Source organism: Epinephelus fuscoguttatus, linkage group LG17, assembly GCF_011397635.1.
Source record: "Epinephelus fuscoguttatus linkage group LG17, E.fuscoguttatus.final_Chr_v1".
Taxonomy (NCBI): domain Eukaryota; kingdom Metazoa; phylum Chordata; class Actinopteri; order Perciformes; family Serranidae; genus Epinephelus; species Epinephelus fuscoguttatus.
In genome coordinates, this window is record NC_064768.1 from 39444772 (window position 1) to 39461855 (window position 17084).

Consider the following 17084-nt stretch of genomic DNA (forward strand, 5'->3'; position numbering starts at 1 on the left):
AACCAGAGTTGTTGAATGGTAAAATTTCAACGTATTTGCTCCATAATAACATGCAAGTGTGACATAATCATGGTTTGCAGAAACGTACAGTGCAAACATTTCCTCTGGTGATTGGGTTGTTCGTGCTGCAAAAACAAACACACAAAGACGGAGGAAGTCAATTTATATACAAATGTTTAATGGATAACAAAAGGATGGCAGTGGACATTTACACACGTCGCTGTTGGTTTAGTTCCAGATGGATTATAAAAAAGAAACCTCTACTTTCCTCTTGAATCTTGTGCCTGAGTCCACCGACGCTTCAGTGGGACACAAACGCAGCTCTAAAGCTATAAATACAATTCACAGGTTTTGGCACACTACCCATCACACTGGCCATTTCTTGGCACCACTTGCTCTATATGACAATAAACTATTGTAACATCCGTTTGGAATAAAATGGAACAAACCGGCTCACAGTGCCAAAGATATAAAAAACGAACACAGCTCGGCAGGCAGCTCAGTTTGCTCAAGTATAAGGCTCTGAAGCACTGCAACACTGGCTGGCGTGGGTAATTAGCTCCACACCACTACTACTGTACACATGGGTGACTGCGGTCCTTGAGAGCTGCACTAATGTGGCAGACCTCTCTTTAGTCAGGCACTCCTTTAGACGCTGAAGAGACTCTTCAGAGCAAAGTCCTTGTAACACTTGACACTAGTGCAGCGTTGAAGGACTATGGCGGTGCACCTCGGCCCGCTTTACATTGTGTTGCTAAGGACAAAACTGGTTCTCAACAATTGTCTATTCATCATACTGCAGGCTGCTGGTAATGGGTTTTTGTTACGGAGCATGACAAATCACTTCTACAGCCACTTTGTGTGTGAGATCGTGTTCTCAAGTCTTACTCGTTGGGTTAGTGCGGCATGTTCAAGGCATCACAGTCCCTTGTGACAGCGATCGGGTCATCTCAGTGTGAACAAAGTAGGTCTTCAGCTCTCCTTTGCCCTTTACGTTAATGATGCCACGGCATGAACACATGTACCCCAGCAATGATAAGATATGACTCGTCTCTTCTGTTACCTGCACAGAAAGAAAGACACGACTACAATAAGAAGCTCACCGGCACACTGAGAGACATGCGTCTGTATTTTGTAGAAGACCCCACCTGTATTTTTCCCAGTACCCCCGTGGTCTCCATCCTACTGGCCACATTCACACTGTTTCCCCAGATGTCATACTGAGGTTTCTGGGCCCCGATGACCCCCGCAATCACTGGCCCGTGGTTTATACCTGCCAAAAACAAAGAAATGACAACGATTACATGACTCATTCTTTTGCATAATTACATGTCATCAGTTTTAACTTTTGCTCTCACAAAGGAAACACAAAATCATGTTTATGCTCAGAAGGAAATGTTCTCACCAATTCTGAGTCTGAAGTCGTTGAAGGAGTGTTTGTTGATGACATCGAGCTTCCCCACCAGAGCAAAGGCAAACTCCACCATGCTGCCAATGTGCATGTACTGTCTGTCGTGTTCCTGAGGGGAAGGCAGAGGGGAGAAAATAAGATGTGTGACCTCAGTGATGGGCTTTATATGAGGAGAGGAAATCTCTGCTAGCTGCTAGGCTAATTTATACAATGTAAAATGCCATAGGCTTATGCTAATAACGTTAGCATGTTGTATTTGTGGGGAAAATGTGTCCAGATAAAGACAAGTGTTTGTCTGTGAATGCTGCGAGTTATAGTGAAGCTGATTTGTGTACTTGTGTTTGAAATTGTCGCTATTAAGACATGTTTAATGTGTGTTTAATGTGTGATTTGAATCAACTAAACTTTACAGCACTTCACAGAAACCCCACCACCAACTAGTGTTTTGGAGGTGCAACTGCAGAGTGACACAGACACACCACAGCACAAGTATAAATCTCGCTTTAAGGTGCGGACACACCAAACCGACGTCAAAGAACTAGCGCCGATGAAAGCCAACTGTTGCGTTGTCTACGTCGCCTCACGTCGCCCTGTGTCAGTTGCATTTGAACACACTACACGGACTACATCCGACGGCCAAGTAGCACGTACGTTCTGCGCCTGCGTGAGAGAGAGCGGAGTGAGAGAGTGGTACATCCTGTCAGCCGAGGGGTTTCCTATCTGTGCAGCCGAGCACCGCAGCACCTCCACGGACTATTACATCCAGACGGTCCCGGTGTTTCCTCCGCAGGCTCCACTTCACTCAGCTGCCCGATAAACCCGCTGCTTCTTCCCACTTTAACCTGAATAACAAACCAGGGCTCGGTGCTCCGGTTGGATCCAAACGGAGAGCCGGGGCTAGCTCAGAGACTAGCGGAGGCTAACTGGCTGTGCTTCCCTCCGGTCATGCTGCAGCTAACGCTCCGCTAGCCGCTCCCAGCTAGCTCCGGTTTGTTATTCAGGTTAAAGTGGGAAGAAGCAGCGGGTCTGTGGGGCAGCTGAGTGAAGTGGAGCCTGAGGAGGAAGCACCGGTTAGCCCCGGTTTCACTACAGGCAGATTCACTTGCTACAGGGGCGAGGAAATAAAACCTGAACAGCCAATCAGAGTGATCTCTCTCACCGGCAAGCTCCGCCGCTGATTCAACATGCTCAATCAGCCGAAAAGTCGCCGACGCTTAAGTGCCGACAGTGTGGGACACACCGCAAAAACTAGGGTGACAGACGCTCACCGACGGCCCGACTTTGGTCAATGGCCGACTGTTGGCTTGGTGTGTCAGGGCCTTTACATATCACACCCATCGGCAATGTGGCATGCTGTCTAAAATTACACACTGGAGCTGCATGATGCTGCTGTCATTTCTGTGTAAAAATGCAAAGGCAGCGTAAAGAAGCGACTTCATAGTGTCGCTGTAGCGCCACCTCTGTGTAAAAGGGGCTGATGTAAACTGCATTATGTGTCATGCTATAACGAAAAGCTTGAAAGTTGTTGCAACAGTGACTAAGGCGGAGTGGGTGTTTAGCAAAAGGTCAATTAAGCAGATTTCCGACCAACTGAGATTTGTTTTCAGAACCAATGTTTTGTTGCTACATGAGTGATGATCTTTTTTGCTTCCAGTCATAACACTGATGCATTCAGATGAGTGTAGTAATGAATCACTGATGTTTCAATATTATGTGAAGCATATTTTAAGGGGCAACCCACACAAAGCGCCCAAATGTATCTGGGCAGCAATAAATACTTTGATGCTAAAGCTTCATCCTGTTTTGTGACCATAAATGAAATATGACACATTGATTGAATATGACTGCGCGCTGCCAAAACACTTCTGGCACTCAGAGATGAGGTGAGCATGTGCAAAACGTCTCCTGGTCTTTGTCTGGTCCTCTATTATCATACATGAGCTGGGCAGGTGGAGCTTTGACCTCATAATCAGTGTGGAGGAGGCATTAAACACTGTGGAGCTGTCCCTGCGATGTGTGTGTGTGCATGTGTGTGACAGTGAGTGTGTGTGTGTTAAAGCGTGCCTGTGTGCACTCTGGTCCCGGTGTCACGTTGAGTCCAGTTGCAGCCATGTAGGTGCTGCCAATGGTCTTTATCTTCTCCACTCCACTGAACTTGGGTTTGGACAGCAGCTGAAGACACATGACATGACATGACACACACATGAGGGCACATAACACCAGCTCTCAGCCAAACACAGCCACATCTGTCTGCTACTTCCTTTACTTCAGAGTGTAATCACTCAGTGTGGCTGCTTCTTAAAAAGCAGGATTTTTTCTCACATTGCCAGAGAGCCAGGATCATCAGAGTGAGAGGGCTTTACCTCATCAAAGTCCGCTATGATCTCGTTGAGAAGACGGAGGCACTCCAGTCCTTCCTTATTGACATCGGACTCAGTGTAAAACTCTTTGAAGTCTGGGATGGAGGCGAACATCACACACACTGACTCGTAGGACTGATGATAAAGGTCCTGATAACAGGCGAGAAGAAGATAACAGCTGGATGTGTTGTATCGATGGGACACTGCTGGAAGAAAGTTTAACGCTCTGTGGTTTCAGTGATCTATGAGCTGAATATCAAACGCCGACCAATGAGACCAGATCTTTACACAAACGAAATGGAGCTTTAATCATCTCTGTGGGGACTGTGGGTCGCCACAGCTGCAGGATAGTAACAGCATTCATCAGGGCAAAGAGAGCAAGAGCAGAGTCAGTGAGTAACAAAAAAGTACAGGAACGAGTTAATATGGGAATGGAAGGTGTGTTCGGCAGGAAGGTCACATCAATTACAGCATGTATGAAGGGACAGTCTGTAACAGCAGCAGCATGAAGAGTGCAGCTCTTAAATGAGAAAAGAAATGATGTTTATTAAATCAAACTGGGAGAGGAAATGAAGCATGCAACATTGAATTAACAGCACATACAGAATATGTAGATTTAATCTCATATATTTAACTACAGTGTGAGAAATACACTTATTTGCTTTCTTGCAGAGTTAAATGAAAGGGTTGATATCACTGTTATGTCCGTACGATAAATATAAAGATACAGCCAGCAGCCAGTTAGCTTAGCTTAGCACAAACACACATGGAAACAGGAGGAAACAGCCTGGCTCTGTCTTAAGGTAACAAAATCCTTTCTGGTGCATGTTGTTTGTTGAAATAATAAGAAATATAATAAGTGGAAAAATGTCACATTGCTGTGCCTGAAACTGCAGTTCCTCTCATGTCCACTAGAGGCTGGCTCCACGAGTGAGTCAATCCCCATAGACCCCCAGGTTAAAATGTCAAACTCAACAGCAGAAATAAACATGTTTACAGCCTGGTACAAAAAATAGTTTTTGGTTCTGTAGCTAATTTCAACATTCATGACAACTGTGCGGGCTGAATTTTTATATAACACATTTTATCGAGGCTTAAAGTTAGGCATGGTGTGGCTGCTTTGAGTGACAGGTTGGTGCCATTCATTGATAAGTCGCAACATTGGTTAGCTTACGTATCCAGTGTTGGGCAAGATACTTACTAGCTACAAGTTACTCTAAATCAATTTTTTGAAGACATTTGAACACATCCTCCAATGACATGACATCATCAGTCAATCTATTACACATTACTTAACACATTTCTCTGTCTCAGCCTCTTTCAGTTGGCTCTCTGGTTCTGTAATATAAACAATAAAAATAACACACCTAAATAAAACCTTTGTTGGGCATAACAACATGAACATGTCCTGCAAATAACACGTGACATCATCATCATCTCTTCCTTCTTCATACTGTTCTCTGTCTCTCCGCTCATTTCTCGGCCCTTGTGTGTATTTCTCTGGTGTCCACTGCAAATCCAGACCTGCCAACCTTGAAGAAAGGTTATGAGTACCACCTTACCAGACACGCGTGCGTGGTCATGAACATATGCGGACACGGCGTCACTTTTTTGTTTTGTTTTTTTTACCATAAAAGTCAATATGCACATGTGGCAAACAGAAGAAACGAGCGTACGTTTACATATTCATATCTATAGGCCTAAGCCCCACATACGTCCAATATTTGTTTTATGGCGCAGATCAAGGTCAATTTCATCAATCTGATGGTAGCATTGATCATCTGCTTAAAAAATACAGTAATATGTCCTGTTGTGACAAAAAGAAAGATTTCAAGTGGGATTCGGGGGGTTCTCCCCCGAGAAAATTTTGAAACATCACATGGCGAAATCCTATTTTCATGCAATTTCATACAGAAATAGATAATAGATCATAGACAAGTGCATTACATTAGCATTCCTCATCATGTTCTTGTGTAGTACGACACCTATTAGAACTACTCTCTTCTTATTGCCTTGTTTTTTTCTTATAGAAATTCAGCAGACTCATCAAACAAAAAGTCTTTTTATCATAAGTGTGTTATAGTTATTCAGGCAGGGCACATGGTTTCATAACACAGTTGAATGTAAATTTGTCTGCAATTTGCTTACCTTGGTACAATTCTCACCAGCAATGTATCGACAACAGGCGACTTTGACACTATTTACTTCAGTGTTTGCCCTACCATTTTATTAGGGGGGCACCCCGCCCTGCCCCCCCTTGAAGGTCAAGTTAATTTTATTTAATTTTATTTTCTATATAGTGCCAGATCACAAAGAAGTCACTTAAGGTAACCTTTCCTATAGAACAGGTCTATACCTTGTCCTTTTATTAAACAAACTAAACAGCCTTATGTTATTTATCTTATTTACAGACCGTGTGTCATTTCTGTCTCTACATGGTTGCGCGTTTACAATCTCCCCTGCTCTCTGTATCACGCACGGCGGAGTTTGGCCCCGTTGGGCGCGCACACACACGTGCCCGCACACACACACACACACACACACACACACGAGTGAACACACTAGAGGGCGTAAAAAAATAAATAAAAAAGGACTCTGTGGTGGAGTGAAATTTCTTAAATGAGCGTGAGAAGGTGCTACCGTCTACCGAACTGAACACACGGTAACTCCGGTCTGAGCTGATGGTGAGGAGCTAATAAGAGCTAACTGCTAACAGACAGAAGCTAACTGCTAAGATAGAAGCTAGCTCTAATAGACACAAGCTAAAGTTAACTGCTTACAGACAGAAGCTCTCAAAGCTCTCAATTTTTGCATTTCTTACGTCATTTTACTTGTCAGCGTTGTTTGAATTGATAGAGTCATCACTGAGGACTACCCAGAGGTGTGGGCGAAGAGGGTCCATCTATCTTGACGGTGAGGGCGACAGTGTACTGTCTCTAACTGGATGGAACTGAATCAAGCGCATCTTTCTTAGTCAGCCGTGGATGGGAGGGCGGGGGGGCAATATGCAGCAATCTGATTGGCCGAAATCTTTTCGTTCCGCCTACGCACCTATATTCACCGGGTATCAACTTGAGTGACATCTTGCATAGACAAATACACTGAAACCGGCGAAATGCGCGATCGAGTGATATGCGTACTTTTAGAGCATCAAATCGTACCAGCGTACTTTGATGTCAAAATGCGTGCCTGGTACGCAAAATGCGTACAGGTTGGCAGGTCTGCAAATCCACTAAATATGTCTGCATCTTGTCTAAGAACAAGACATGTGAGAGACGCGTCAAGAAGTGTAGCCAATCAGAGGCAGAGTAGGGCGGGTCTTGCCAAGAATAGCGAAGCCGCAAGCAGAATAAACTGCAGAAATAGTATATGATGTCATACAGGTCTGATATTCAGTTCAGCTTCTCTGATAAGTACATTTTGTTTTAATTGGTTTAAGCCTATTTTTCTCTGGCAAAAATCGGCGTTATCATTAGTCCAATCACAGTTAACCCTAGCCAAAAATGCACTGTGCTAATTACGCTAGCAGCTAGCTAGATTATCTTCACCCTCTGGTCCAAATTTGGTCACGTCTGGCTCCAAAAATTTCCAGAAAATTCAGGCTTCAAAACAGGAGTCCACAAACCAATGGGTGAGCTCATCCATTATTTATACAGTCTATATGCTCAGCCAAGCTAACTGGCTACATTTTCACTGTAAAGAAATTATTATGGAAGCAAAAAGCAAACTTCCCAAAATGTCAACTATTCCTTTAATTTATCGAAATAAAAAAACATTAGTGCCACAACCCAACATAAACACAGTGAGACCACAGAAATATATTTAAGACTGTGTCGTCTTCTCTCCACTAATTTTTTTCACCTCATTTTTCCAGTTGCGTCCCAGGAAGTGTTCAGCGACGTGGGCGGGTAAGACGTTCTCCAGAAGAACCCGGTTAAGGTTCTCCATGGTTTCGATCTCCTCGCACTCCCTCTTGAACTTGTCCCTCCACAGGAAGTCCAACCTACAGTAATATTCATTCTGTTACAGGAGGACACAGAGTAAAGAGACACCTGTGTCATTCACACCCAGCACTCGGCTCCAAAGCTTCAGGCCACAGAGGAAACCTACGCTGAGATCAAGAAATGATTCCAGTTTTAACTGACAGTGAAATTCTGATATATGATTCAGACCGCAGGTTCAGACGTCCTCCAGCTACAGAAATGTGTCCATGATATGAGAGCTCGGCCGCCTACGTTCTGTTTAAATCATTTCACACCAAATGGAAAATGTATAGGATTTCATGAGAAACCTAACCAAGTGAAACTAAACAGTTTGCTTGGTATTCATAGAAAATTAATGTCCCAATAAGGAGGACGATGAAACCGTGTGAGAAGCTGCGCTCTCGTTGCTCAAGGAAATCATAAGCAGACTGTTTTGCATAAAAGGTAGCCACCGCTTCTTTTTTCTCCATTAATGTTTGGGTTGTTCATGCTTCAGGCAGTTTCCATCTATCGGGGTCAAAACATCTCAGGAGTGTGTGTTTGTGCAGGAGACACGGTCCCCTGAACACACCATCATTATCCCTGTATATATGTGAAGCTCCAGGCTACCTGTGGGCTGGTCACTACAGTGTGTGTATGGATGTATGTGGGAGCGTCTCCTGTGAGTTACATTTCATGTGTGTAGTTAGTGGTCGGGATGATGAATGTGTGCACTGAATATTTTTCCCTTGAGATGAAAGTGGTGCCAATTTAGACGACTCCAACAGTGTAGGCTCGTCCTGCTCTGTGCTGCAGTGTTGATAGCCTGAGGCTGAAATAGAAACATAGATGGGATAGAAGGATGGTTAGCCTGAACCATTCGTATATGTGTACATATGCGTCTGTTGTGCAGAGAGGAATTTTCAGTGCCTCGTGGACTCTAGAAAGTAGGCCATTTAGAAACCAGCTAACAAGCCTGTAAATGAGCTTTGCTCCATTGCGCATCTGTTCTTGAGGGATGGATTACAGATGCATTCGTTCTCCTAACCTGCTTTCTCCTCCCTCTGACTAAATGGCTGGAAATGGGCTCATTAGGGTCGACGATAAAAATTTTTGCAAGGCAAATTTGTTAATAGCAGCATAAAAGCATGTAGAGAGGATGCTGGGAGGCCTCGTGCCCTCACATCCGCCATCGATTTGCGTCGAGGGCTTTGGGTGCCGCCACCTCTCACACCTTTTGACCTGCTTCCAGAATTATTTTGAAGATAACCGATGACGCATTTCGCTGCACTAATTTAAACCCAAACTGCATCCAGAAGGACGAATCCAATTACCCCTGAAAGACCTTGATAAGAGCGCAGCCCAGAATAAGATATGACAGCAACAAAGAGTTTACCGCAGCAAAAGTTGTGTTTCCAAAACAAACCCTCCCCTCCCTTCTGGTGACAGTGACCCAGAATGAGAACAACGCGGAGCTGTTTGGATCAAATGCAGCTCTCAGGGGAGCCCTAGTTTTGGGTACAGAAGCTCTGGGGGGAGTCTTTCTCTCCAGAACATCTGTTGTGGGGTCAGAGATGATGGATGGTGCCCCAAAAAAGACAGAACACGCACAGCAAATCTGTGTCAGCTGAGTTTAGCTCTCGTATGACATGAGGGTGGTGGACACAGAGGAGATGGAGGCAGTGGGCCAGGCCGGCTGCTCCAACGCTTCAAAGATGTCCACCTTAACAAGCACTTTGCTCGTTGAGTGTTTTGAGCCAAAACCTTGAACACAGTTTTAATCGCTTCCAAATTTTGTTCTATAAAGGAGTGAAGATCGTTTTAATTTCACTGGTATTAAGTGTCTCAAAAATGCATTTCACCTCATGCAGAGATTTTCAGTAGAAAACATTCTGTCACAGCATTGAATGACTGACCACTGTAAGATACATACACTCACCGGCCACTTTATTAGGTACACCTCTCTAGTACCAGGTTGGACCCCCTTTTTAATTCTTGGTGTCACAGATTCAACAAGGTGCTGGAAACATTCCTCAGAGATGTTGGTCCATATTGACATGATGACATCACACAGTTGATCCATGATGAGAATCTCCCGTTCCAGCACATCCCAAAGGTGCTCTATTGGACTGAGATCTGGTGACTGTGGAGGCCATTGGAGTACAGTGAACTCATTGTCATGTTTGAGATGATGTGAGCTTTGTGACATGGTGCGTTATCCTGCTGGAAGTAGCCATCAGAAGATGGGTACACTGTGGTCATAAAGGGATGGACACGCTCAGCAACAATACTCAGGTAGGCTGTGGTGTTTAAACCATGCTCAGTTGGTACTAAGAAAATCTCCCCCACACCATTACACCACCAGCAGCAGCAGCAGCCTGAAGCGTTGATACAAGGCAGGATGGATCCATGCTTCCATCTGAATGTGGTTTTTCCAATCTTCTATTGTCCAGTTTTGGTGAGAAAACCCGTGTGAATTGTAGCCTCAGTTTCCTGTTGTTAGCTGACAGGAGTGGCACCTGGTGTGGTCTTCTGCTGCTGTAGCCCATCTGCTTCAAGGTTGGACAAGGTGTTGTTGCTTCAGAGATGCTCTTCTGCACACCTTGGTTGGAACCAGTGCTTATTTGACTTCCTGTTGCCTTTCTATCATCTTGAACCAGTCTGGCCATTCTCCTCTGACCTCTGGCATCAACAAGGCATTTTGGCTCACTGGATATTTTCTCTTTTTGGGACCATCCTCTGTAAACCCTAGAGATGGTTGTGCTGAAAATCCCAGGAAATACTCAGACCAGCCCGTCTGGCACCAACAACCATGCCACGTTCAAAGTCACTTCAATCACCTTTCTTCATCATTCTGATGCTCCGTTTGAACTTCAGCAGCTCGTATTCACCATGTCTACATGACTAAATGTTAATGAGTTGCTGCCACGTGATTGGCTGATTAGCTACTTGTGTTAACGAGCAGGTGAACAGGTGTACCTAATAAAGTGACTAGTGAGTGTATATATCTATTACACAGATGTCTCCTTATGTTAATGTGGCCAGTTTAAGGAGAATACTGACCTGCCTGGCTAACACCAGTAGGGTGATGAAGAAGATGAACAGAGACACAGAGCCCATCGTCTTCAGATCCTTCAGCACTCCTGGTCTGGACACGCAGAGAGAGATTATTACTGCACGCTTTGGCAATATTGTCTTTGTTACACTCAGGCCAATAAAGCATAATGAACTGAGAGAGAGAGAAGACATTATCAGTTATTACACTGGTAATCATCTGATGTCAGAGTCTAGTCGTATTGTTTAATCAGCCAATCCCATCAAAAAAACAAAACCAACAGTGACGTGATCGTGCTAATAAGTCCTGTCTGTGTCCGGCCCCTAATCTCCAGGGCTGGTACCTGCGGTTATTCCACAGGCTAGTTAATAACATGTCGGGCAGGAAATCCAAAGTGTGGGATCATTTTGAGAAGGTGAAGGACGAACCCAAGGTGATATGTAAACTCATCTTCATTGGTCGACTACAAACATGACGTATCATGTGAAACATGGAAGTAGCTACATGCCCATTAGCCCACAGCGTCATTAACAGGCGGCTCGCTCAGTGTGTGTTTGTCAGGACACAACATTGATTTCTTAGTCTATTTACTTTTTATTCAGCACTGTTGAACAGTTCTGTTGATGCTAATAAATCCAAGGTGAGAGGAAGAAACAAAGCCACTTCTCCGTCTTTCTTACCGCTCTGAAAACTTTGTGCATAATGGGATTTCTCCTGCAGTGAGCCTGCAGCTGTCAGTCAAATGTGATGAATTCAGCTCCATCAACACAAACTGCTGTATCTCACTCTGCCACCCATCATCCTCGTCTCCGAGGGTTACACTTGATCGACACTCTTATAGGATGTTACTACCTCAGCGATACTCTTTCCCTCAAGACCAGGGTCCAGTCTCATTAGTGGTTTTAATAGGCTCTGCTCAACTGGTGCCAGCAGGCTGCAGGGTCAGAGGGTTTCAGACAGATAGTCCTGACCTTAGGTGGGCCGAATAATTATTACCTCTATTACAATGTGTGTGTGTGTGTGTGTGTGTGTGTGTGTGTGTGTGTTTGTGCACAGCTAGCAGGTACCTATCCAGTGTATCGGCAGTGTACAGCGCTTTGCTAAATCCATCCAGCAGGGAGGCGTGCGTCTGGAGGATGATGATGTTGTAGATCACCACGGCAACCAGCATCACCACCATCTTCAGCTCATAGTTGATCCTCAGGAACACTGAGCACGACACCAGCCCCAGGATGCAGCAATAGATGAAGTACTGCGGACGGAGACAAAGAGGTGAGGCACAGTGTGACCTCAGCGACAGATGACGAAGATGTGGACAAAGGAACAAAATGTAGCTTCATGTGAGCTTCCAGTAAATGTGCTGCTCGAACAGCGGTGAGTCATCAACATGCTGTAGTTAGGAAGCACGAACAGAACTCCAGATTGAATACTGACATGAGGACATGTCAATATTCTTACACAACATGTTTACGTAATACCACAGGACGATACAAACGGTAGATCTGTGAGCCTACAGCGAGGGTGAGAAGGCCTCCGCCATCCTTATTAATGACAAACAGAACAATGACTGAAAGCCTTGAGCTTTTTGTGCCCTGCCTCTGATGACGACAACACACACCAAGCTGTCTGATGAGTGATTTTTTTTCTGGCTTGATGTGAAATTATGTCATCAGCTTTACAGTTTTGAAACGGCTGCACAGAAGAATGAGTTTCCTCAAACATATGGAAAATACTGTCATGGCAAGGAGAGATGCTGCTTCAGAAAACGCCTGTCAGGAGGTTTTAACCCATCTGCATTAACAAATCTCAAATTTTACATTTTCAGATATCTGATTCAAACCTAGGGATGGAGGAGCCCCTCTGTGTGGAGTTTGCATGTTCTCCCTGTGTCAGCGTGGGTTTCCTCCAGGTGCTCCAGCTTCCTCCCACAGTCCAAAGACATGCAGGTTAATTGGTGACTCTAAATTGTCCGTAGGTGTGAATGTGAGTGTGAATGGTTGTCTGTCTCTGTCTGATAAGGTGCGGACACACCAAACCGACATCAAAGAACTAGCGGCGACGAAAGCCAACTGTTGCGTCATCTACGTCGCATCACGTCGCCTCACGTCGCCCTGTGTCAGTTGCATTTGAACACACTACACGGACTACATCCGACGGCCAAGTAGCACGTACGTTCTGCGCCTGCGTGAGAGAGAGCGGAGTGAGAGAGTGGTACATCCTGTCAGCTGAGGGGTTTCCTATCTGTGCAGCCAAGCACCGCAGCACCTCCACGGACTATTACATCCAGACGGTCCCGGTGTTTCCTCCGCAGGCTCCACTTCACTCAGCTGCCCGATAAACCCGCTGCTTCTTCCCACTTTAACCTGAATAACAGTTGGATCCGAATAGAGAGCCGGGGCTAGCTAGGAGGCTAACAGAAGCTGACTGGCTGTGCTTCCCTCCGGTCATGTTGCGGCTAACCGCTAGCCGCTCCCAGCTAGCTCCAGTTTGTTATTCAGGTTAAAGTGGGAAGAAGCAGCGGGTCTGTGGGGCAGCTGAGTGAAGTGGAGCCTGAGGAGGAAGCACTGGTTAGCCCCGGTTTCACTACAGGCAGATTCACTCGCTACAGGGGCGAGGAAATAAAACCTGAACAGCCAATCAGAGTGATCTCTCTCAGCGACGAGCTCCGCCACCGATTCAACATGCTCAATCGGCCAAAAGGCTGCCAACGTCGACGCCACAGTGCCGACGGTGCGGGACACACTGCAAAAACTAGGGCGACAGACGCTCACTGACAGCCTGACTTTGAGCGACGGCCGACCGTCGGCTTGGTGTGTCAGGGCCTTTAGGCTGGTGACCAGTCCATGGTGAACCCCGCCTCTCACCCAGTGTCAGCTGGAACAGGTTGGCTCCACCAGGTGTAAACCCTGTATAATCTCTTTCAAAATAAACTCAATATGTTGGTACAACACCACAAATTAACGTTTTGGTTTTTTTTTTTACTTCAACAACAAACACGTGGTTACGTTTAGTCAACACATGCACGTGGTTGGGTTTAGTAAAAAAAGAACAGCGTTATGCTTTACAATCTTACGGGAAGGTGAAAGTCGTATCATGTTGACGTGGAAGGACGGCTTTTTCGTTGGTGTCCGATGCTGGAAATCACTAGGTTGATTGTTATGTTCTCCTTTGTTGTGCCGTAAGCTAGTACCGACAAAGTTAATACCATTAAAAGTCCAGTTATGAACGACATGGATCAAAGATTTGTGGCTGTGTTTTAGTTACCAAAAATATATTTATTCTAATAATTATATTAGACTCGATCTGCTCTGTGCAACACGCTGCGGCTCCCTCAAAAATAGAGGAGGTACGAGGGATGCTTCTGAAACATGCTGTGATGCGTCTGCTGGAGTTACAAAGGTTGTTGATGGCGTAGCGCTACAACGAGATCTGCACTCTACTGAATGCACTTTTCAGTTTAAGCTAGTTAGTTGGACACTGGTGCTGACTCCTCCCTGTTTTACTTACTGGCAGATAAAACTTGCTTTCTCTTGTGTTTTCGTCCAGGTAGTCCAACAGGCTGTCATTGGTTAGATTCACAGGTGGAGGAGTTGTCAGGAGGTCCTCTGTGGATCCTCCAGGGTCCTCCACAAAGAACTGATGAACAAAACAGAAAAGGATGAATCACTGAACTGTCGCAGCAGCAAGAAGTGATTTACATTATGTTTGTGTTGTAAAGATTTGTCCAGAAGACAGAGGAGATTTTAAATTTATTGAACTCTTAATTAATAAAACTGTTCAACTACGTTTGGATAGAGAGATAATCAGAACTGGATGTAGTTTAATTACACCTCCTATAAAGCCTCTAGCTGTGCTATTAGGCATCATACACTCATTTTATTCTTTCAACCTTCACAGGATGAGTTAACAATGAGCACTATGACAACACAAGTAAAATATTTACTAATAAAATATTTACAACTTGTGGAGATAAACTGTACTTGTGATAAAGTTCAAACTTGCTTTTAGCAACTATTAATTTATGTATGACTTCCGTACCATGCAGGTATGGACTGGTGTCATAATTAAAAGACAGCGATGAATTAAAGGCACATGTAACCATGCAGGGACCAATGCTGCTTCACAGTCACCTAACACATCAGTGTACACCACCTTAACCTGTGAGCGGCTTCTCACCATGTTGAAGACGGCCATCACGAGTATGAGAGCAGTGGTCGTCATGGTGAGGACCAATCGCAGCCAGGGATTATTGGTGACAATGATGCGGGAGGAAGTGGGGAACAGCCAGGTTAGGGAGCAGAAGGAGCCCTTCCTACCCTGCTGAGGATGCAGAGACACAGACGGAGAAGCATTTACATCATATAACTCAAAGTGAAACCTCGTCTTCCTGCTCATAATACCTAACTACACTCCTCTGGGACTGTGTGTCCCTCATGTGACCAAGACACTGGTTAGGTGGAATCACTCCATTTACTATTGTTATTTTATAGCCATACAATAAAATGTCAAAAATAATTTAACTGTTTGCTTCACTATTCAATGTGAGCACACCTGAACCACGAGCGAGCTGTTGCAAAATGTCGTTACACTCCGAGTTTAACAACATGTATTTCACCTCTCCCCAACACTGCACCCTGCAGTCTGAGCTCTCACACGTGGATCGAGTCCTTGGTTTTGTGACACTTGAGAAGTCTCTAGATAAAAAAAACATTTCACACTTGTTTGCCAAACTGAGCGGTGACTCATGAGGACATAAAACGCGGTGCCCCTGTGATTGTTGTTGAACAGAGCCACTCTGTGTTTGATATCTTTCTTGGCATCTAACAGATTCTCCATGCGGTGGTTGCGGTGGTGCTTTCCTCTTAGTGAGCTGAGCTCATCTGTCTTCAACAGACATTTTCCCAAAAATGTGTTTGATGACAGTGACCGTGTAATGCCACTCCTTCCCACATGAAGAGAGACGTCTGTTAACTATTGACGCCCCTTTAAAAATAACTCTCACACACACACACCTGACCAGTTAGACACAGCCTGTCATCAGTCACCTGCTCTGTCACCTGTGACCACAGCAGCTTGTGTTCACGAGTGTTAAGTGTTAAATTGGTGCTTAATACAAACCCATAAAACCTGATCTCTCTCTGTTGGTACTGAAGCAGTGTATGAAGCTGATCTGGGGTCAGGGCAAACCCAACGTTATTGATAACCCTCATTAATTACAAGTGACCCACTTACTGGGTGATAATACAGGAGGGAGAGAAATGGGCTCTTAGGGGAGAAATCACGTATTGATTGTCCATAAAACACTTGTGACAGGTCCCTGCAGTCGCATGTAAGTAACACCCATCCCTCCACTGTGCTGGATAACAAACTACAGCAGCGACTTGATGGATGAACTGTTGCATGACGGAGAATAAAAGGCAGATCAGCTCATATAAACCTCGTATAGACCGGCTGCAGCTGCAGCATAAAGCTAAGATAACTGGATTCTTGTTTGGCTGTAGATCTTTACCATATTAAGTGAAGAACGGATATTTTTGTAGCCTTTAAAGTTGAACTCTGTCATCTAAAGCTCAGCTAGGAGACGTGCGGAGGAAAAATTAATTCATGTAAAGGAAAAGGAAAGGTAAAACTCCTGCGCTTTTTTGTTTCAGTCATGAACCCAAAGATTTCAATAACTGACCAACCTTAAACACTGCGTGTAAAAATCCAGAGAATACAAACAAAAATTAAATAACTAAATCGAAAAACGTATAAAAGATAAGTGGGTGATACAAAATTAGGATATCCAGCCTTTCCTTCTTTTTCCCATTAGCTTTAAGGTTGAAAATTAACCCTAACAGAAGGTCAGTGTTTGTTCTTGTAATAGAAGGTGACAACACCAGAGAGTATCTGGTAAGCTGCTCATTATTGGCTCCATGATTTCAACAGTAATAACAAACCAAACGAGGAGATTGTTTGTGGAGAACACATAACATCATGTGCTAAAATTCAGACACTGTTGTAAATGTAGAGAAACTGAATGATTCAGGTTGAGATAAAGTAGAAATATCATTTATAGTACCTCAAGCTTGGCTTATACTTAACAGTGCCTCGTCTTTTATTACCTCCGTTTTAAGTCTCATTTTTGGCATTTTCTGCTTTTTTCTCTTGTATTTATTTGTTCTTTTAAATGTTATTTATTTTAAATATTTCAGTGTTTATTGTTGTAATGTCTGGCTATTCACTTGTTACTTTTTCTGTGCTGTTTTACTCCTGCTCTGTGAAGCACTTTGTGATTGTATGAAAGGTGCTATCAT

The 17084-nt window shown here is 44.4% G+C and overlaps 1 protein-coding gene across 4 annotated transcripts in view; it reads right to left on the minus strand.

Moving 5' to 3' along the window:
* Positions 1–200: 200 nt before the first annotated feature.
* The window catches only part of adcy2b (adenylate cyclase 2b (brain)), an 82956-nt gene continuing 66072 nt past the window's right edge, over positions 201–17084 (minus strand). For 3 of the 4 annotated variants that reach the window (XM_049602010.1, XM_049602009.1, XM_049602011.1), the window contains 10 exons: positions 14965–15108; positions 14296–14424; positions 11856–12040; positions 10797–10881; positions 7633–7791; positions 3775–3921; positions 3476–3583; positions 1406–1520; positions 1149–1273; positions 201–1063 (listed from right to left, as the gene is read on the minus strand). In XM_049602010.1, the coding sequence (XP_049457967.1) occupies positions 911–1063; positions 1149–1273; positions 1406–1520; positions 3476–3583; positions 3775–3921; positions 7633–7791; positions 10797–10881; positions 11856–12040; positions 14296–14424; positions 14965–15108 (1350 nt within the window). In that variant the 3' untranslated portion in view covers positions 201–910. The remainder of the gene's footprint in view (positions 1064–1148; positions 1274–1405; positions 1521–3475; positions 3584–3774; positions 3922–7632; positions 7792–10796; positions 10882–11855; positions 12041–14295; positions 14425–14964; positions 15109–17084) is intronic. The other variant, XM_049602013.1, reaches the window with a different exon arrangement.